Source organism: Hylobates moloch, unplaced genomic scaffold (genome assembly GCF_009828535.3).
Source record: "Hylobates moloch isolate HMO894 unplaced genomic scaffold, HMol_V3 SCAFFOLD_9, whole genome shotgun sequence".
Taxonomy (NCBI): Eukaryota; Metazoa; Chordata; class Mammalia; order Primates; family Hylobatidae; genus Hylobates; species Hylobates moloch.
The window spans coordinates 78,835,739-78,859,323 of NW_026652284.1; the positions used below are offsets into that span (position 1 = coordinate 78,835,739).

General features: G+C 36.0%; 1 protein-coding gene across 7 annotated transcripts in view; it reads right to left on the reverse strand.

Moving 5' to 3' along the window:
• The window catches only part of STK3 (serine/threonine kinase 3), a 427,140-nt gene that overhangs the window by 147,154 nt on the left and 256,401 nt on the right, over window positions 1–23,585 (reverse strand). For all 7 annotated transcript variants that reach the window (XR_009214836.1, XR_009214835.1, XM_058443993.1 and 4 more), the window contains exon 10: window positions 8,603–8,778. Coding sequence is in view for 5 of the 7 variants with exons in the window: in XM_058443993.1 (XP_058299976.1) it covers window positions 8,603–8,778 (176 nt within the window). In the remaining 2 variants the exon portion in view is untranslated. The remainder of the gene's footprint in view (window positions 1–8,602; window positions 8,779–23,585) is intronic.

Here is a 23,585-nt window from a genome sequence, read left to right on the forward strand (position 1 = left end):
TCTTTTGCCATGTGCTTTAAACATCTTAATAAATTATAACATGTTGACAAGAAACCACATACTGCACCTGTGCTTTCTATCTTAATTAATCCAATAAGTACAGGCCTGCTCACTTAAATTTGTAAGGGAAATGATGAAATAATGAGTTTTAACTTAAGGTATTAATTACCTAAATAAGCAGAATTAGCTTAATGTTTCAGTAGACTTTGCCTAGACACAACCACCAAATAAAAATTTCCGAAATTACGGAAGCCTTAAACAGCACCACAATGAGTGAAACGCTCATTCTACCTCAGATAGCCAAGTGGATTAAATTCTACTAAAGAAAAAAATTTTTAAAACCAGTGCAGCAGTTCAGAGACACTAAAATCTTCATTGCCTTTACCACAGAATCAATTAAATCTAGTTCAGTTGCCCAGTGACTAAATTATTATTTTCTACTTGTACATAAACACTTATCTTTGAAGCAGGTCACTTTCCTTTCAAAACAAAGGTTATGACTATCTTAAATGCCTCAGCAGATGGATGGTCAAAACCTCATAAAAATTCTACATGGACCTAGACAATCACATGACACAACTGTGCACACGCCACACCATCTGTTGGATATGACTGCCAGCACAGATTTCGTGAGCTGGCGAAGGACTGAAATAGTCAAGAATTCTGCAACTATTTCAAAGTGCAGGCTTCTCATTAATTTTAATTTCCTGTTGGCTCTACAAGGAATGACTGAGTAGTGAAAGCACAATGTGCCACATACACTTGAGCTCATGCCACATGTACACCTGTAATCATAAACTCCTATCCAAAGCTATCCACTGGAACATTTGGGATTTTGTGTGTTTATTTCTTCTTTACCCTAGAAGAAATAAATCTGAAATATCTATAGTTGTCTTTTCATACTTTGTTAATACTCTTGCAAACATCTGGAAATACTTGACAATAATCATTTAATTAATGCAAAGCTAATCGATGACAATATGCTTAAATACTTCACTCAACTGAAGTGGTTTCCTCAGTCCACAGAACTAAGGACTGTCGAGAACAAGCAGTTCTTTGACTAAGGAGTACACTACAAGGAAAACTAAAGCCAATATCTCTTTTAAAACCAGACACATTACCTGCATTTAAACAAAGCAGATAACATGCTGCTATACTGGTAAAACAAACAAACAAACAACTGGTAGATGCTGCTGGCTTAAGTTTTTACCTTAAGCTGTCTACAGGGTCTGTGTTGCTGAGGGCTTACTAAAGGGGTGGCCCTGCTCCTCTTCAGGGGCTACTCCAGTTTCTTTATCACTCCTTCACAGCTGCTGGCTATAGAGGAGGGTGAAAAGATCCTGAGAAAGAAACATTTCTGCAGAACAAGTGAAGATTCCTAAAATGTCCATGGGCAGCTCCAGCAGCAGGGTTGGTACTTTCTCTGCTAACTCTTTACTGTTTTCTACATTTTGCAACAGTGACTTTTGTTTTGTTTCCCTGTAATCATACTCACTTGCTAATACAGGCATCAAAGGTAGGACTGTGGAAAAACTAGGAAAGCCCCAGGCAACTTTATACTTGGAGAGCAAAGTTAGTTTTTTTCCCTTCTCTGCCACAATTTTTGAGACTTTTTCTTCAGTGTGGCCCTGGAGGATACTTGTGTCCCTTAGCTCAAAAGAACACCACCAACTGAATAAATATGTAAGAATCAGAGTAATTAAGAAATGTTAACTTACAATTCAGTATGAGTCAAAACCAAAAATGGTTGATTTACCTAATTTCTCTTATACTAGTAATTATTGTCAATCCAATTTCTTTCTTTTTTAAAATTTGGAACCAATGTAGTGGGTTAACAGATGGCTTTTGAAGTTTTTGTTCTTATTCCAAAATCTTTACATTACCCAAAATATATCTATTTAAATACGATACTGTAATTTCTGCAAAACATTATCTACATGCTCTCTATTTAACACTAAACAATCTGGATGCTAAGGCTGTTTGGAAATAATTCTAACAAAAACTGAAACATTAGACTAGTGCTATAATAAACAGATTTGCCTTTTACATTTGTTTTAGAAATCTTCATAGGCACATCCTAAACATAACTTTTTTCCGGTAGGGTTAAAAATAATTCAATTAGCCCAAATATATTTTATCTCCTATCTTTTTATGATAATCCCCAATTTGGTGACATCATAAATTCTTTTATCATCTCCTTACATTCAGGAACATAACATGAGACAATCCACAGAAAATCCCAAAGACAAATGCTAACGATTTAAAAGGAAGTACACAAATTCTATTGCATACAGGCTTTAAGACAAGGAATGCTTCCTACCCTGCACATCTGTGTAGCAGGTGCCTTTCTGAATAAGTTTTGTCCTTGAGGAATCTGCTCTGAGTACCTCAAAAGATAATAAAGTGTTCTCTTTCATTTTTTTTTTTCCTAGAACCCATTTTCCTCAAGGCAGAAGGATGAAGCCTTCTCTGTCCTGAAAATATAGTCAAAACAACTTTGGCTTATTTTAAGCAACTTCTATCAAATAGACTTGGGAATTACATAAAATACAGTTCTCTTCTAGAAGGCGGCCTCGAGATGCATCATGAAGAGGGAAGATAAACACATAAACCTTAGTATGCTTTACACTTTAATGAGTCACATTTTTTAACATTCTGTAACTAATAGATGAGGGAATGAATAAGACCAGATTTCCCTCATTAACAGCTGGTATCTTTGCTTTTAGTCCACTTCCCCATTTTGTGAGCAAAGCAGTCCACCAAATCACTTACACTGTGCTCCACCTATGCTTCTTCTTTTAACCACTCTCTCTTTGCCCCCCTTCCACACTTTTCCTTGTCTTTTACCATACTCACTACTACTCTTGGCAATTATTTGTTCGTCTTCTGGCAATGCTTCCTTTATTCATCTCTTATTTATTTCCATTTCCATTCCGCTCAGTGGTGATTACAAACATTTTCCACTTTCCTCAAAGTGATGAGAGGGTTGAGCAGTTCCAGTTGACAGGTGTAATAAACGTTGAGAAAGGAAGAACTGTTCTAGTCACTCTGTCCCTCCCGCAATTCCCTTTTTAAGGCTATCTGCCCTATATAAGTCAAAAATAAATAACTCTGCAAAAATTGGATCCAGTCATATGATCTCTTGATATCCCTTTCCTCCTGTGGAACATTTTCGTTTATTTTTTTTTGTTACTGTCACCATTTATCATTTGGTTCCTCACCTTAACTAATCAAAATAGTACTCTTCAATCTAGTATGTCAGCTATTTCTGTTAATCTTTCCTCCTCATTCTTGTTTTTCTTTTCAATTTTATTCCTATATTATTTTAAGCTTGTGCCACATAACCAACTTCCCCTACCCTGAGTCTCTTCCTATCAATCCTTCATGCTATCTTCACTATTAATATTCTTAAGATACTTTTCATCATGTCATCCTTCAACTTAAAACCTTCAGTGGCTTTCCACTATCTATTAAATAAACATTCAGACTCTGTAACCTTGCAAGCTTTCACCCTCTGATCCGGATCTACTTTTCCATTTTCTCTCTCGTATTTTTCCAAATTAACTACCATAGATTTGAAGGTCCCTATTTCATTGCCACCCAATATAGATTATGCTTTCCTACCGCTAAGCTTTTTATTACACATCATTCCTTGTAGTGCTTGCCTTCTCTCTTTCTGCTATCCATTTATCAATGCTTAGACAAAGTCCTCTTCCACATTATAATTTCATATATAACTCCAGCCTTCAAAAACTCTTATTCAAAACCACATGGCAATGTCTGAGTTATTGTTCTGGATTACAATTTACCACTTCATTAATTCATACCTTGTCTTCTTAATAAATCAGTATAATTTATTTTTACCCACAGTGCCTAGGACAATCCAAAGTAAAATATTTGTTAAATTAGCTTAATGTTTTCTAACAAATTTTGGAATTTCCAGATAGAATGACTACAAAATCTATGAGGGGCTAAAAATGTTTCCAAAAGTTACTTTCAGGAGTTAGCCACCGGAAAAATAGATTCACAAAACTAAAATGAATCTAAGACAGACAGTAGAAGGCTACATGTCAAAAATTGTGTGTATGTGAAAAATCTGAAAGTAGAGTACTGCAATGGTCATTATCAAAATCATTAATGAACTCTAATTTCCTAAATTCAACATTCTAATTTCTGTTGAATTTTAATTAACATCCTATTAGACTGTCTGCAAAGTGTACTGTAATTATTCCTTCCATCTCACAGCACCCTTCGCCATGTGACTTCGCCTTCCACCAAGAAGTGAAATTTATTTCCATATCCTATGAATTAGGACTAGACTTCTGACATATTTTGACAACAGACTATGACAACAGTGACACTGTGCAAATTCTTTCCCCTCTTCTCTTATGCATTTTTTAATGCATTAAATTACAGCTATTTTTTAATGCAAAAAATGCATAACACAAAATTAACCATTTTCAAGTGTTTAGTTAAGTGGCAGTATTTACATTCACACTCTCATACAAGCATCACTACCATCCACTTCTGGAACGTTTTTCATCTTGCAAAACGGAAACTCTGTACCCATTAAACAATAACTCCCTATTTCCCACCCGTGAGAACCAACATTTTATTTTCCATCTCGATGAATTTGACTATTATAGGTACCTCATATAAGTAGAATCATATAGCATTTGTCCTTTTGTGACCTGGCTTATTTCACTTAGCATAATGTCTTCAGTGCTCATCCATGTTGTAGCATATTGTACAATTTCTTTCCTAAGGCTGAACAATATTACATTTTATGTATTACAACATTTTTTTTATCCATTCATCCATCAATGGACACTTGGGTTGCTTCTACCTTTTTGTCATTGTGAATAACGTTGCCATGAAAAAGGGTGTACAACTATCTCTTTGAGACCCTGCTTTCACTTCTTTGGTACATACCCAGAGGTAGAATTGCTGGATTATATGATAATGCTATGTTAGTTTTTTTGAGGAACCACCATACTGCTTCCCACAGTGACTACAACATACTTCCACCAGCAGGTGCACAAGGAAAGGTTCTAATTTCTCTGTCTTCAGCAACACTTGTTATTTTATGTGTGTGTTTTGATAATAGTCATTCGAATGGGTGTGTAGTATCTTATTGTAGTTTTGATATGCATTTCTCTAATGATTAATGATAATTATTGAATCTTTTCATGTGCTTATTAGCCATGCTTATCTTCTTTGGAGGAATATCTATTTAAGTCCTTTGCCCTTTTTTTTTTTTTTTGAGACAGAGTCTCGCTCTGTCACCCAGGCTGGAGTGCAATGGTGCAATCTCGGCTCACTGCAACCTCCGTCTCCTGGGTTCAAGTGATTCTCCTGCCTCAGCCTCCCAAGTAGCTGGAATTACAGGCATGCACCACCACACCCCAGCTAATTTTGTATTTTTAGTACAGGTGGGGTTTCACCTTGTTGGTCAGGCTGGTCTCAAACTCCTGACCTCAGGTGGTCCACCCGCCTCAGCCTCCCAAAGTGCTGGGATTACAGGCACAAGCCACCATGCCCGGCCCCTTTGCCCATTTCTGAAATGGATTGTTTGGGGTTTTTTTGCTGCTGTTGATTTGTAGGAGTTCATTATACATTATGAATATTAACCTCTTATCAGATATATGATTTACAAATGTTTTATCTCATTCCATTGGTTGCCCTCCACTCTGTTGATAGTGTCTTGTGATGCACACAAGTTTTCCATTTTGATGTAGTCAAATTTATCTATTTTTTGTTACTTGTTTTTAGTGTCATAGCCTAGAAATCACTGCCAAATCCAATGTCATGAAGTTTTTCTCATATGTATTTCCTAATAAGTTTTTAGTTTTATTTCTTACTGTAAGATCTTTGGCCCATTTTGAATTAATTTTTGTATATGGTGTGAAGTAAGACTTCAACTTCATTCTTTTGCATGTGGATATCCAGTTTTCCCAGCACGATTGGTTGAAATGCCGCTTCTTTGCCCCCACTGAATGGTCTTGGCACCCTTGCCAAAAATCATTTGACCACAGATGTGAAAAGTTTACTTGTCAGCTCTCTATTCCATTGGTCTACAAGTCTGTCTTTCTGACAGTACCACACTGTTTTGATTTCAGTAGCTTGGTAGTAAGTTTTGGAATCAGGAAACATGAGATCTTCAATTTTGTTTTTCTTTTTCAAGACTGTTTTGACTAATTAGGGTCCCTTGAGGATCCATATGAATTTTAGGATGAGTTTTTTCTACTTTTGCAAAAAATATCATTAGGATTTTGACAGAGATAACAATGACTCTGTAGACTGCTTAAGGCAATAGTAACATCCTAACAATATTAAAGCTTGTAATCTGTGAATATGTCTTTTCATGTACTGATGTCTAATTTCTTTCACCCACATTTTTGCAGTTTTCAGTGTACAACTCTTTTACCTACTTGGTTAAGATTATTCCTAAGTATCTCATTCTTTTTGATGCTATTATCAATGGATACTGTGCAGATCCTACGCTGACATCAAGAGGCCTTACAACCTTGTTTTCACCTTGTTGGAAGGCTACTACTGCCACGTAAAAACCCCAGGCTTGCCTGATGAGATCATATGACCTAGCCAATAGTTAGCACAATTGCCAACACATTTGTGAAGTAATTTTAGCGAGAGTGTTCAGCCCCATTCAAACCAGCAGATGACTTCAGTCACTTAAGAAACCCCAGGTAAGCCCAGCAGAAGAAACACTTAGATAAACCTAGACAAACTATTAACCCACAAAATTGTGGTTTTGATGAAAGTAAAATAGTTGTTTTAAGCCATTAAATTTTGGGGTGGTAGAAAGATTAACTGAAGCAAAATTAAATCATTTTATTTGCCATTTCTTAACCATGATAATTTATTCATTACTTTGTAGCTCATTTCAAATGGTTTCTCAGAGCCCATTAAGATGTATTCCATACTATTCAGCCATAAAAAAGAATAAAATCTTATCTTTTGAAGCAACATGGATGGAACTGGAGGCTATTATCTTAAGTGAAACAACTCAGAAACAGCAAAGTCAAATACTGCATGTTCTCATGTATAAGTAGGAGCTAAATAATGTGTACACACGGACACAGAGTGTGGAATAATAGACAATGGAAACTTGGAAGGGTGAGAGGGGAAGAAGGGAGTCAGGGATGAGAAATTACCTAAAGGGTACAATGCATATTATTTGGGTAATGGTTACCCTAAAAGCCCAGACTTCACCATGATGCAATATATCCATGTAAATTTAAAAAACAGCACTTGTACCCTTAAATTTATGCCAAAAAAAAAAGATTTATTCCAACTGACACAAGACAACTCTTTGAGGCTAAATACTCTACATTATTCATTATATTCATGAATAATTTAAAGCTTAAATGTCAGCATTCTAAATAATTTATAATTTTAAAAAAGTGGGTAGGTTAAAATGAAATCTTATTAAGACTAAAGACGTATTGATTTTATTTTTCTAATTGCTTACTACAATATTGAAAAAATATTAAGTAGATATTGCAATGATGCTTGCAAGCTAATCTGTGAATTATACTGCTAATATTTGCTAGCAATTAGTACTAAATTTATTGGGGATAGATTCTGAAACTTTATTATCTGATTATTTAAAAACGCAATCACAATATTGAGGAAAAAAGTACTTAAAATACTCATAATCGCAAAGCATTTAGAGTCATGTTGTCTAAGCAAAAAGGTTTAATATTACTTAAAAATTCTTAAATTTAAAAAATGTACATATTTACATATATCTAAAATTGTACTGACTTATACATATGTTTATTAATAAATAAAATTATAAAGGATTATAAAGTTATTTTGTTTGGAAAAAAAACTTCCAGAACAATATGCAAAAGTAACATTATTATTTAAAATGTGCTTAAGTAAAAATTTACTCCATAAAATTTTCACTCCATTAAATAACTCATTTTGAGAATTTACTCTCTCAAGTTCTGGAAACAGTTACTTTAAAATAGTTCATCTGTATTTTATGCATTCTTTAAAAGAAGTAAGAAGAACGAGGGTAGAAGAAATAATGAGAAAATGTAACAAAATAGGTGATAAGGCAGTTTTATACTGAAGTTTATATGCTCCTAGGTACAGAATAGCACTATTATTTCTGAGAAACCAAGTGGAATTAACACTTACTCAAATAGAAACCAATTCATATACTTTAAAAAATTGAAGCAAATTCTCAAACTCTATGTCATAAATACCTTTGCTTCATTAATTTTGGCAACTGAGTTTACTGAATGTCAGAAGTATCTCATATTTGCATTATTGAAAATATCTTTTAAAATAGTTGTCATTTTTAGTTTTAAGGAGTCCTGAATATTTATCTAAATTTGGGCTATGATTGATTTAACTATAAAAAAGTATTTCTCTGCAAGTACATTTCTATAAGCAATCTACAGTTTCACAATTCCTCTATCCATGTATATGGCTGTATAATGAATATTAACATATGGTCTATAATTGTATATACATACACACAGTTCATATACATATGAACTATGCTTCTAAATTTGATGATAAAATATAGAAGGAGAAAACATAAATGGAAGAATTAAAATGTACTTACAAAGTCAAAGTCTCCATCTTGAGGAACTTTCCAGTTATCAGGAAAAACATTTTTGGACATAGGGAAGGGTTCATGCATGTTCTGGTTACAGTTTTCATGACTCTTATTCTTGAAGTCTTGCTTATCAAAGTAGTCCATGAAAGATGGTCTTTGTACTTGTGGTGAGGTTGCATTTCCTTAGGTAAACAAAGAACATAAGGAAGGTATAAGTTCTTACATTTAAGGAAGTATTTTCATTGAAGTATGATTTCTTTATGAAGCCATATAATAAATTTGCACTGGTCAGATTCAAGGCCAACATAATTAATTTCATAAAGAACAAAGTGAAATAAAATAAGAATTAAAAAATACCCAGAACAAATAAAAATTAAGCTGATGATTAGGCAAAGGTCTGGAATGTTTAGATTGTAGAAACATTTCAGAAGTTTAGTAAAATCATTATCATAATTTTATTAAAAATCATTTCAGCTGTATTTCAAATTTCTCAAAGAAAGTAAATTTTAAAAACTCAAGTGTTTTTGGTGGGCTTTTTTTCTTTGCATTTAAGCCTGCATTGCTATTGTTATTGTACATTTTCAGCTGTAAGAAATTATGAGGACTTGGCTAGGCATGGTGGCCTGTAACCTCAGAACTTTGGGAGGCTAAGGTGGAAGGGATGCTTGAGCCCAGGAGTTCAAGACCAGCAGCCTAAGCAACATAGTGAGACTCTGTCTCTATAAAAAATACAAAAAGTTAGCCAGGTGTGGTGGCACCTATCTGTAGTCCCAGCTACTTCGAGGACAGAGGTGGGAGGATCACTTGAGTCTGGGAGGTCAAGGCTGCAGTGAGCCATGACTGTGCCACTGTACTCCAGCCTGGGCAACAGAGCAAGACCCTGTTCAAATTAAAAAATATATATATATGAAACACATAAACTTTAAAAAAATTAAAAAAGAAATTATAAGAACTTACTCAGTTTCCTCTTATATCTATCAAACTGCTTCCTCAGTCTTTCTGATTCCCTCTGCCCCTGGACTTCCATGGCTTTGCCTGCCACATTTACATCCATGTCTCCCAACACTAATTCTCTAGCCCAGGCTTTGCTCCTAAGTTCCATAACTAACTTTGCTAGCTATTAGACAACTTAATCTGAGGTGAGTTGCCAATTAATTTACCAGTCCTAAAACTAAATTCAAGATCTTTCCCTTCAAACCTACAGCTCCCCCGACATATTCTATCTCCACTAAAGTCAACCTTATTTACCCAATCCCCAAAATAATAAAGTTGAGAATTAATTCAGACTCCTCCCTTCCCACCATAGCAAACTGATTATTAGGTCTTTTAATTCTACTTCTCAGTACAGTTAACTATAACCCCTTTTCTCTACTTATCATTGCAACTGTCTTAGTTTAGCTTCTAATCACTTCTTGCTTAGGCCATTGTAGCAGCCTCCAAACTAGTCTCCTTGCTTCCAATATCACAGTTTTGATTTTAATTTCCATATTGTCAACGTGGTGAACTTTCTAAATACAAACCAAAACACGTCATTCTGCTCAGAATCTTTCAATGGCTCTTCATTTTTTATACTGAATGACTACATAGGAAATAAATATTTGGAATAACTAGATTTTTAATCTGGCTATATTGGTCTTGATCAGCGGTTTTCAAATTGGATCCTCAATGCCCCGAGGCTCCAAATAAATGTACCAGAGACCACCAAGAAGGCATTTCCCATATAATTCTCCAAATAGAAAGCAAGCTGCTTTCTTTTTCTTTTCTTTTTTTTTTGACACGGAGTTTCGCTCTTGTTGTGCAGGCTGGAGTGCAATGGCACGATCTCAGCTCATTGGAACCTCTGCCTCCTGAGTTCAAGCAATTCTCCTGCCTCAGCCTCCCGAGTAGCTGGGATTACGGGCATGCGCCACCATGCCCGGCTAATTTTGTATTTTTAGTAGAGATGGGGTTTCTCCATGTTGGTCAGGCAGTAAACTACTTTCTTAAGAATTTTACAGGGTCCCTCCGCACAAGGGACCCTGATGGGCAACTGTAAGTTACAAAAAGTATTTTTAAAATGTAAAATAGAAATCTTTCCTTCTGTAATTTACACTCATGTTCCAAATAAATTCCTCTTTCATATAATTGTCCCTCAAATATCTGAAGACAGAGGTAATGGCTCCTGTCTTGGCTGTCTATTTTTAATATAAAACATCCCCAGTTCCTTTCATGGGATATATGTTTCAGATTCATCACCAACTTGTTTACTTGCCTATGGAGACATTCTAGTCTCACTGTTCCTCTAAAAAGAGACATAATACTCATAACAGTCATCTGACCAACCTAGGTTGCATTTGTAATAGTCCTAGCACAGTTTAAAACTACAGTTACTACTATGACAACCAAGTAACAATGTTAGTTGGGATGAGCTTTAAGGTCATTTTGGTCAAAAGAATGCATGTTAAGACTTATTTTTAGTCTTTAGAAATATGAGGGAAGCCTAAATTGATGCCTACTTTGTGTGGCAAATCAGAGTCCGGAATCCTTAAACAAACGTCAAAAAACAAAAGGGTGGGGTGAAGGAGAGTGAACTGACAGGTGTTCCTATCTCCTCTTTCCTTTCTCCCTGCTTTTGGATCTCTATGTGTGTTATTTGACAGATTGGGAGCCTAGGTGAGACGGCTTAAGTGAGGTTATAAGAGAGAGTGGTAATGGTGATATTTATTCATTAAAAAAATTCTGTCTCATTGCCATAAAATGGTTTGCCATATCAAAACAAAGGTTTTATTGACTTCACCTTATGTGTTTTAAAAAATTTTTTATAAGATAAAATTTACCATCTTACTTCTGGGTATATATCCGGAATTGAAAGCCAGGTCTTGAAGAGATATCTGTAACCCCATGTCTATTGCAGCATTATTCATAACAGCTAAAACATGGAAGCAAGCCAAGTGCCCATTAGCAAAATGTGAGGAAGGAAATTCTGACACATGCTACAACATGGATGAACCTTGAGGACATTATGCTATGTGAAATAAGCTAGTAACAAAAGAACAAAATACTGTATGATTCCACTTATGTCAGGTATTTAGAGTAGTCAACATCACAGAGACTGAAAACAGAATGGTGGTTGCTAGGGACTAAGAGGAGTGGGAAACGGGGAGTCAGTGTTTAATGGTACAGCAGTTGAGTTTTACAAGATGAAAAGAGTTATGGAAATCGATGGTGGTGATGGCTGCACAACTTTACGGAAGTGCTCAAGATTAATACCATTGAACTAGATAGAGGCATATTTCGCAGTTATTGCAGGTTTGGTTCCAGACCACTGCAATAATGAGAGTATCGCAATAATGTAAGTCACATAAATTTTTTGGTTTCCCAGTGCACATAAAAGTTATGTTTGTTTGTTTGTTTGTTTGCCTTCACAACGTCAATTTTCTTAAAATTTTTTTTTTAACTTTTAAGGTCAGGGGTACATGTGCAGGTTTGTTACACAGGTAAACTTGTGTCATGGGGGTTTGTTGTACAGATTATTTCATCACCCATGTATTAAGCCTAGTACCCATTTGTTTTTTCTGATCCTCTCCCTCCTCCCAGCCTCCACTCTCTGAAAAGCCCCAGTGTGTGTTGTTCCCCAGATGTGTCCATGTGTTCTCATCATTTAGCTTCCACTTGTAAGTGAGAACATGCGGTATTTGGTTTTCTAAAAGTTATGTTTAGGAGTGACATCAGAAAGATGGCTGACAAGAGAGGCCTGGTGCTAGTCCACTCTCAACAAAAAAAGACCAAGGCAGCAGATAAACAGCTAAGATTTGACTGGGAGAACCCTGGAGAATAACGAGAGAGTGCAGAGGCACCTGTGCTGCTTAGAAGTCTCGTTTGGGGTGGCTGTAGTGTTTCTTAAATAATACCACAGTGAAGTCTGCTGTATCAGTTAACTCTTCCTTTCACAAAATATTTCTCTGTAGCATGAGATGCTGTTTCATAACATTTTACCCACAGCACAGTGTCTTTCAAAATTGTAGTCAATCCTCTCAAGCTCTACCACTGCTTTATCAACTGAGTTTATGGAAAATTCTAAGTCCTTTGTTGTCATTTAAACAATGTTCACACCATCTTCATAAGGAGTAGATTCCATCTCAAGAAACCACTTTCTTTGCTCATCCATAAGAAGCAACTCTTCATCTGTTCAAGTTTAATCATGAGATTGCAGCAATTCAGTCACATCTTCAGGCTGTACTTCCAAGTCTAGTTCTTTCACTATTTCCATCACACTTGCAGTTACTTCCTCCACTGAAGTCTTTAACCCCTTAAAGTCATCCATGAGGGTTGGAATGGACTTCTTCCAACCTCCTGTTAATGCTGATCTTTTTACTTCCTCCTATGAATCACAAATGTTCTTAATAACATGAAGAATGGTGAATCCTTTCCAGAAGGTTTTCAACTTACTTGACCCAGATCCATCAGAGCAATCACTATTTACGGCAGATATTGCCTTATAAAATGTATTTCTTAATAATAAGACTTGAAAGTCTAAAATACTCCTGGATCTATGGGCTACAAAATGGATGTTGTGTTAGCAGGCAAGAAAACAACATTAATTTCCTTGCATATTTCCATCAGAGCCCTTGGATGACCAGGTGCATTCTCACTGAGCAGTAACAGTCCAAAGATAATCTTTTTTTCTCGGCAGTAGGTCTCAATAGTGGGCTTAAAATATTCAGCAAACCATAGTGTAAACAAATGTGCTGCCATCCAGGCTTCATTATTCCATTTATAGAGCACAAGCAGAGTAGAATTAGCATAATTTTAAGGGCCCTAGGATTTTCAAAACAGTAAATGAACATTGGCTTCAACTTAGTCACCACCACCAGCCTGTCCTTTGAAGCTCTGAAGCCAGGCATTGACTTCTCCTCTGTAGCTAGGAAAGTCTTAGATGACATCTTCCAATAGAAGACTGTTTCTTCTGTATTGAAATTCTGTTGTTTAGGGTAGCCACCTTCATCAATTATCTTAGCTACATCTTCTGGATAACTTGCTGCAGCTTCTCCATCAGTACTTGCTGCTTCACTTTGTACTTGTATGGTCTGGAGATAGCTTCTTTCCTTAAACATCATGAACCAACCTATGCTAGCTTCAAACTTTTCTTCTGCAGCTTCCTTACCTCTTTTAGCCTTCCAGAATTAAACAGAGTTAGAGCCTTGCTCTGGATTAGACTTTGGCTTAAGGAAATGTTGTGACTGGTTTAATCTTCTATCCACACCACTCAAACTTTCTCCATATCAGAAAGGGAAAGGCTGTTTCACTTTCTTATCATTCATGTGTTCACTGGAGTAGAACCTTTATTTTCCTTTAAGAACTTTTTATTTGCATTCACAGCTTGGCTGTTTGGTACGAGAGGCCTAGCTTTTACCCAGTCTCAGCTTTCAATATGCCTTCCTCACTAAGTTTAATCATTTCTAGCTTTTCATTTAAAATGAGAGATGTGTGACTCTTCCTTTCACTTTAGCACATAGAGGCCACTGTAGGGTTATCAATAGGCCTAATTTCAATATTGTGGTGTCTCAGAGAACAGGGAGGCCTGAGGAGAGGGAGAGAGACAGGGTAATGGCCTGCTGGTGGAGCAGTCAGAACATATACTACATTTATCAATTAAATTCACCATCTTATATAGGCGCAGTTTGTTGTGCCCCAAAACAATTACAATAGTAACACCAAAGACCAACGATCACAGATCACTGTAACAGACATAATAATGATGAAAAGGTTTGAAATATTGTGAAAAGTACCAAACTATGACACAGAAACACAAAGTGAGCACATAACATTGGAAAAACTGTGCCAATAGACTTGCTTGACACAAGGTTGCCACAAACCTTCAATCTGTAAAAAACACAATGTCTGTGAAGCACAAAAAAGCAAATTGCAATAATGAGGTATGCTTATGTTTGAAAATGGTTAATATGGTGAATTTTAGGTTATATGTATTTTACCACAATAAAAAAATTTTTTTTAATTATCATAAAAAATGTACCATTCAGTAGCATGAAGTATTGTGTGACCAATCTTCACCTTGGAAAAAGGGAGACTCTTGTACCCCATGAACAACTCGCCATTTTCTCCTACCTCCAGCAACCAACATTTTACTTCCTGTTTTTATGAGTCTTACTACTCTGGATACATCATATAAGTGTAATCCATTAAAGTTTGTTTTGTTTTGTTTTTTAATGACTGGCTTATTTCACTTAACATAATGACCTCAAGGTTCATTCATGTTGTGGCATGTGTCAGCATTTCCTTCCTTTTCAAGGATAAATAACATTCAATTCTATGTATATACTACATTTTGCTTATTCATTTGTCTGTCAATGAACGCTTGGGTTTTTCCACTTTTGTTGAATAATGCTCCTATGAACATTGTTGAATAATGCTCCTATGAACGTGAGTATAGAAATGTATCTTAGAGATCCTGTTAATTATGTGGTTTTGTGTTATTTACTCTTTTTTAAATAACTAAGTTTTTCTCTATGTGCAGATCTTTATTTGCAAGTAATCTTACTTTTTAATATCTATCCAGAGGCCTTTTTTACTTTCTAATGGGTGTTTTGATGGTTAAGCCTAATCTCTGATTAAATGAATGATTACGATACAACGTAAACATGTGAATAATATAATTATTGGTAAAAGTAATTTTTATTTTTACCCTATGAGTATGTTGTATGTATGTATGTATGTATGGATGGATGGGTGGGTGGACTGACTGATTTGATTGACTGACAGGGTCTCTCCTTCTGTCTCCCAGGCTGGAGTGCAGTGGCATGATCTCTGCCCACTGAAGGCTTGACCTTCTGGGCTCAAGCGATCTTCCCATCTCAGCCTCCTGAGTAGCTAGGACTACAGGCATGCAACATCACACTCGGTTAATTTTGTTTACTTTTTGTAGAGATGAGGTCTTACTATGTTGCCCAGGTTGATTTCAAACTCCTGGACTCAAGCAATCCTCCCATTTTGGCCTCCCAAAGTGCTGGGATCACAGGTGTGGGCCACCATACCTGGCTGAGTTATGTCTTTTAAATGTGTTTCCATCTTTACTTTTCATTAAACCATAAGTTCTCTAATGTAGAATTCCAAATCCTTTACCTAAATAATTTCACAGATAACTCTATCAATTTGTGTTTTTGACTGTCTACCCAGATGTTCAATATCTATGAACAACAGCAGGAGCCATGTTACATGGTTTTTCATCATTAATTTTGAATTAGTAGATGCTATATGTATTTCATTACTAGCATTGGTGCACTGCCGATAATGTATTTGAGAAAGTATTGTGACTACTACAATTATTATTAGGTTGGTGCAAGTAATAACAGAATGATCTATCCCAGTAGAGTCAGAAAGAACCTGATTTTCAGAATATGCATGTATCAGTGGAAAAACAGAAAAAGACTCAACACAACTGTTTATCTAAGGACCAATCCCCTAATTACAGCTGTTCCAGATTTAGATGGCTAGAAAACAAATGTGACAAGACATCTGGGACCCAAATGGTACCCACTGTAAAGATATTGAGACAGTCTATCAAATTTAAGATAGTATAAAACACCAATATTTGTGGTAAACTTTTAGAACTTAGAACACTCTCGTATCTCACATTCAAAGCTCATGAAAAAGAAACGCCTTAGGGACAGTTCAGCAAGATAACGGCCAAGGCTGCCTTTAGATTTCTTGTCATAACAGACTTTACAAGTATGTTAAAAATGAACAAAATATATAGAAGAGAAGGTGTAATATTTCAACGATCAATAACTATGCTAAAAATAAAGATATGGTGTTTATGGTGTTCATCTTCAACTTTGTTCCCTGAAATCAACAACAAAAATAGAAATTGGTTAATTTGATGGGTTACATTACTGACATTTAGATAGGACACATACATTCCATTAACCTTTTCAGCAGATTTTTAGTATCTTTGATTTGTCTCTAGGCTTCATCATTACAAGACGTATTTCTCTATATTCAGAATTGAAACTTGGTTCCCATGGTAACCTCTTATACCAAAATAGAGTCTAGGAATTTAACTTGTTATTCTCCATTTCTGTCCCATTTTGTAAGTTTTAAAAAATTACAAGTATAACTCAACTTACACATATTTTTTATAAACCAATTGAGTAAATCAAACCATAAAGCTGGGAGAAGGGGGATAATCCCTTAAAGAAATTCTTTGCTCAATATTCTTTTTGTTTCTTTTTCTTTTTAAAGGGAAGATTAATTCTGTAAGAGAATTATATATTTAGTTGTAAGTTCTGTTTTCATCAAGAAGTCTTAAAATGTGTCACACACACAAATACAACTGAAAACTTTAACATTCAGTATTATATAATAAGGGTTATCAAGTTTGTCAAGGAACGTCAGAATCAGGGAGGAGAGGAAAAATGGTTTCTTTAGAAACTAACTGCTGTAAAAGTAAGAAACTCCTAAACCACCATTATCAACTGCATTTGATAATGAATAGAAAGGTTTCACTGAAGCGTATTTCTAGATAGCATTCTTTAAAAAGTAAATTTAGTATTTGTAGGTGCTTTGGTAAGAACAAAACAAAAACAATAGAAACTATAAAAAGCATGCATTGTGGCACTACTAATCCAGTGAAGACAACAGCACTCTGTGACCTATGTTCCTCCTCAGATCATCTTCCTCTCTCCACACCAAGCCAGGACCACATTGCTTTCATTAATTTTTTTTTTTTTCATCCAGCACTGGCTTCACTGCTGAGGCTCTCATTATGGTCTTGTTTTCTCCTTAACTCGGAGATAAGACACTCTTCATCCCAGAATCTTTACAAACTCCCCAGTGCTGTAATAAACAGTCAGGGTTCTCTTGATATACCACTGACTCCTACTTTGGACCTCTGTATCTGAGAAAATTCACCCAAACCATTATTGGAGTAAATTAAAAACTAATCTTTTCCTACCAGAAACTAACATTTATAGAGCACCTATTCTAATATGACCTACATATTAAGAGTAGCAGCACATACTGGGAAGGAGAAGGAGAAAAATAAAATCTCAGAAGTTGCTTTTTTCACTACAAAGAATAAAGTGGGGGAAATTTTAATCTTCTAGAAAAACCTTCAAAACAGAAAGATGGGCTGAGCAGGCATTTCCTTTAGAAATGAGGAGAGTAAGAAAAAGGCTGAAGGAAAGACAATGTTCTTTTCTGCAATAAGTCAGAGAAGAAACAGTTTGATTAGAGAGAAGAGGTAGCAACAGAAAGGGAAGAAGCAGACTACTCCTTGGTGTTGATTAAATAAAGAAAGGAAATTACTAGGAAATTTCATTCCAGGAATCTACCAACCCCAACAGTCTTCCAACCCTAACAGTCTTGTGCGTGCTCCTGACAACATCCCAATCAGGAGCTTCTAACTGAAGTCACATGAGCCACCACTAATGTCATAGTATCTCAAAGTGAAAAATTTGGCTCCTAATATCTATAATCCCTAGCTTTCTGACCAGGGGTGAAAAAGTATCTATCTCATTGGAAAAAGTGGCCATGTAATACAATTCTGGCTAATGACACATAAAAATAAGGGTTTAGGCCAGGTATGGTGGCTCACACCTCTAATCCCAGCATTTTGGGAGGCTGAGGCAGGAGGATTGCTTGAGGCCAGGAGTTTGAAGCTGCAATAAGCTATGGGCTATGATCACAAACACCATATTCCAGTCTAGATGACAGAGTGAGACCCTTCTCTTAAAAAAAATCAAGTAAGGTTTTCTAGGAAAGTTCTGTTTTCTTGATATAGGCACAATCCTTTCTGTTATTTGCTCTTTTCTACTCCTGGAATACAGACTTGATGGCTAGAGATCCTGCATTTATTCTGCAGGCAGGAGAACAAGCATAATACTCTAAAGATGGTGTCACAGAAAGGATTTCTAATGACATCACAAACTCACTCCACCAGTGCCAGATACCTGCTTTTGGATTTCTCATTAAATGAGAAAAGAAATTAATCTTATTTTGTTTAAACCACTGTTATTTGGGTTTATTGGTACATACAGTCAAATTCAGTCCTTAACTGATACATTTCTATTCCCAAATGGAGGATGTAGGGAGAAGCAGAAGGAGCAGCAATCTTCGGTTTTACTGCAGAAACATCCCAGTTTCAAACTTGAAGTCCACTATTATACAGAGTAGTTTAAATATCACTACGTTTCAGATACATTATAGTTTTAAAGGTTTTTTTTTTTTTTTACAGGCTGACCTAAAAAACCTACGGCAAAATGCCTTTTGGCTTCCATACTCAAAAATTTTAAAAATAACCCACTCCTAAGATAAAAATAAACATTCTTACAGAGAGTTAACAGAAGTTTTAAAAGTAACTTAAATAAAAGAAGGAGTCTATTCTGTTAGATTTTTCTTTTTGGATGATTTTATAACAAGATACTATTAACCAAGATATGTTTACACTTAATTTTTTATTCAAATATATATGCTTATACTTCTAAATATTTTCCATTGCTTAATTTATTTTTTTAATTTTTCCTGAGGTTTAATTCAGAAGAATTTATTTGTAAGTCTTTTTTAAAATTTTATTATTATTATACTTTAAGTTTTAGGGTACATGTGCACAATGTGCAGGTTTGTTCCATTGCTTAATTTAAAACCTAGTATTAACATTTAGAGTATCTCTTTGTCATACACAAAAAAAAGATTAAAAAACAATTTTAAAAAAATTTTAAAGAGGAAAACAGGTTAGGTTTGTTTTAAAAGTTAATGGGAGGGGGCAGCTGCAATTGCCCAGTAATGTTTAACTACACAATATGAAACACATGCCACAATGTGTAGCTGAGCCTCCAGGGAGATACATGTTCACAGAAGTGGGACACAGAGGATGATGTTTCTGACTTATAATTTATTTAAAAAAAATACTAGGCTCTTCAGTGAGAAAATAAAGCAGGAAATCTCAAGATAGTAACCACTGTCATACGTGATGTGGTTGCTACGGCAAATACTTTTCTTAAGCACAGAAAGAATAATCACATAAAACTGACATCAATTTCTCCAGCTGCAGCCGAATTCTGACCCCCAGCTTACAAAAACATTTTATTTTAACAATAATTTTAACGTTCAGAATTACCTAGTTCCTCAATTTTGGTCCTAATTCCTTCAACTAGTTGCTCATGGAACTAAAAGCCTATTAGCAATAAAGAATAAAGTAACTATCATTCATTCTCTTTGTGGATAAGAAATTTTAAAGAAAAAGGTTGCTTTTCATCTCCTTCATGCATCCCCAAAACATTTACAAGTAAACTAAATTGTGAGGAATATAATACCATAGAAAATACGTCAGTCCACCCACAATTATTCATTAAGTTTCCTAATTTGCACATCTTCTAAACAAGTAAAAAGTCCTCATAAAAATTTAAATATATAAAGTAATTTTTAAAAATACTTTAACAAAATAATTTATTTAATTTTTAACTTCTTAGCATGATTATGACAAAGATATTCAAGTTTAGAGAATAAAATAACAATCATAACTTTAGCAAAGTATGTGTCAACATCAAAGAGATTTATGAAGATTACCTAATTTGTTCTTCTAAAAATATTTTAAGATGTGGGTGGTTCCACCTCATTAATGACCTTGGAAATGTGTCCTTTAATTTGTTGCCAAGAGTATAGTGAATACATATAAAAACCAGGATGTTAACACAGAAGCTACTGACATCAGTTTTTTCCTGAACTTCACCATACTGTGTTTTAAAACAAAGAAGGATAAACATAACATGGAGAAGGTCCACGGACAATTCATAAGAGATTTAAAAGCTTAGAAAATAATACCTGCACAAAGGTTAAACAGACTGAAATTATTCAGCCAAGAAAAGTCAAGTCTGAGAAAGCACTTAATAAGTATCCAAGCATTTATGAAGGGTTCTTTGCACAGAAAATAGTGACCAGCTGTTTTCAATCTCCAATGAAGGCAGAATAGAAGGAAACAAAAATTGAAGCCCAAAGATTTAGTTAAATAAAAGGAAGGATTTCCTGTGCGAGTAATGAATATTGTAATGGTCACTGTGTGTATCTATGAAAATGCTTTCTTCAAAGGCCTGTTGTACAGGAAAGAGATTTTCATTTTTACAGGGAAGACTAATATTTACATCCTTGTGTGTGTTCTGTGCTAATAAAAGAGGTATCCTACAACCAAAATGCATATACCAGCAGGTCTGAGCTGGGTTATACTTCGTTAAACATCCCACGGACCAAGAGCACACAGAATAGTAGACTATATTCAGTGCCCAGGGAACTCCAAACCACTGCAGCCACACCTAACCTGGATTCCTCGTACTTCTGTAAAGGAAAATGAACGATTTCTAATTGCCCAGAAATACGATGGGTATTTGCACCCAGCTGCAAGAGGGACCTGTAGTTTATTGTTGTCACCTTTATTTTCATATCCCGGGCAACATTAACCTCCTAAGTTAAAGAGGAATGCAACAGTTTTTCATAAAAGAATGGTAAGTGAGAAAGTAGTTCCCCTACACATTCTCCTACCCTTGCCAATTATTTCTTGGCATCTAAAATTCCATCCTTAGTGATTTACTCCTTTGGCTCAAGGCTGTATGATTCTAGGGGAAAATGTATTTCACGAACATTAAACATTATTAGGCATTTTATTCCTGTGTATCTGGTCTTTTTCCAAAACAGATTTTGGGGGAAAAAAGGAAGGAAGGAAAGGATATGAGAACTGAGAGAAAGATATTACTAAGCAAAGAATACGGCATGGAAGTAGATGCTCAGAACAAAACAAATTGCCTCATACTTAACAATTTTGTCTAGGAACAATGGATGAACCAGGGAGTAGAGTCAGTCTTCTCTTTTTGGTATCTCTCCTAAACCGCCACTTAATATCTAGTATCATTTCCAGAGTAACTCCTAAAAAGCTAAAGCAGAACTTCATTTGCTTTCTCTTACTAATTAAGTAAAACTGCATATATGTGCTGTCCAAAATAAACTCTGAAATTTTCAAAATCAACAAATACTATAGGCATATACAGGTAAGACATTTTTAAAATGTATATTTAGTAAATATTATTTAACCCAGTATTTAAGAAATGATAAACATTCATGAAAGGTTAATATAAGTAAATAATATACAACCTAAACATAACCGGTTATTTCTCCACCCATTCTTTTTTTTTTTTTTTCCTGAGACAGAGTCTTGCTCTGTCGCCCAGGCTGGAGTGTAGTTGCACGATCTCAGCTCACTGCAGCCTCTGCCTCCTGGGTTCCAGCAATTCTCCTGCCTCAGCCTCCTGGGTAGCTGGGATTACAGGTGCACGCCATCATGCCTGGCTAATTTCTGTATTTTTAGTCGAGACGGGGTTTCACCATGCTGGCCAGGCTGGTCTCGAACTCCTGACCTTAGGTGATCTGCCTGCCTTGGCTTCCCAAAGTGCTGGGATTACAGGTGTAAGCCACCGCGCCCGGCCTCTCCACCCATTCTTAATACAACATGGTCTCCACCTACATCACCATCCAGTTGCCTCTCCGTTCAATGTGCTCCAGTATATCTCCAGCCTTCTTAAATACTCCAGGTAAGTTCTAAACACAATACTCCAGGTGAGTTCTGGCTCCTGAGAGCAGAGGGAAGTTGTTTATTTCCTTGTTCTAAAAAGGTGGTTATCTGTCCTAGCTGCACCTCAGAAGCACTTGTAGAGTTTTTAAATTTTAAAAAATGTATTTTAAAAGCAGAGATGCCCAAGCCCTGCTCCAGTCTTCAGACCAGCATCTCTGAAGAGTGACTGTTACAATACATACTTGTGAAGCTGGTTATTTGGACCCCAAAGCAGGGTTTATCTTGTAAATCAAGGCCACTGCTCCAGCCTGTGGTGATCTTTTAGGATCCTCATTCTATCCTATAACATATTTTTATTTTGTTCCACTTCATGTTATTTGCAATTCTGATGGACCTTCACCTTATAGCTTCAACCAAGTTTCTATGAAAAATTTTGAGCTAGCCAGGGCTTGAGGCTGAGGTCCTGCATCACAAAATGAGAAATCTTCTGGTAAACAATTTATTATTTAACATTGTAGTCGACTGAAATTTAGCAACCACTGCCATGTGCCCCTGGTGAGCCTTTGTATCACAGAGGCTAGAGAGCTGAACACCACATTTCTCAGAATTCCTTGCAACTAGAGTTCTGGGTAAGTGCACTCTTTCACAACAGGGGTGGGGGTGGAGGGGGAAGCAAACAGAAGCTATATGCCTGCTAGTTTAGTTATTTCCTTCTTGCAAGCCCTGTCATGGAGGCTTGATTATTTACAGCAGCATTCTAGCATCTAGTCACCAGTTTCACAGGTACTGAGGAGTGGTTGCAGTAATATTTAGTAGCTTTCTAATCCCTAAATAGCAGTGAGGGTTGATTTCAATCTGTATTACTGAACTCAGCGGCGCCTGTGGCAGCCTCTGGATTGCTATTCCTCGTTGTGGCAGCAGTAGTTGTTCCTTATATGCACACTTTTGTGGTGTTGTGGGAGTCACTCCTGAAGCCTATGCTACACAGCCTTCTCCTCTAGCCTTTCCATTGATTTTCTTAACTTCTACATCTCTAATATGGCTTGGCTCTATGTCCCCACCTAAATCTCATGTTGAATTTTAATTTCCAATGCCGGAGGGGGGCCTGGTGGGAGATGATTGGATCATGGGGGTAGTTTCTAACGGTTTAGCACCATCCCCCTAGTGCTGTCTCGTGGCTGAGTTCTCACAAGATCTGGTTGTTTAAAAGTGTATAGCACCACCCCCTTTGCTCTTTCTCCTGTTCAGCCATGTAGGACGTGCCAGCTTCCCTTTCCCCTTCCACCATGATTGTAGGTTTCCTGAGGCCTCCCTAGCCATGCTTCCTGTACAGCCTGCAGAACCATGAGCAAATTATACCCCTTTTCTTTATATATTACCCAGTCTCACGTAGTTCTTTATAGCAATATGAGAACACATTAATACAATCTCTGACTT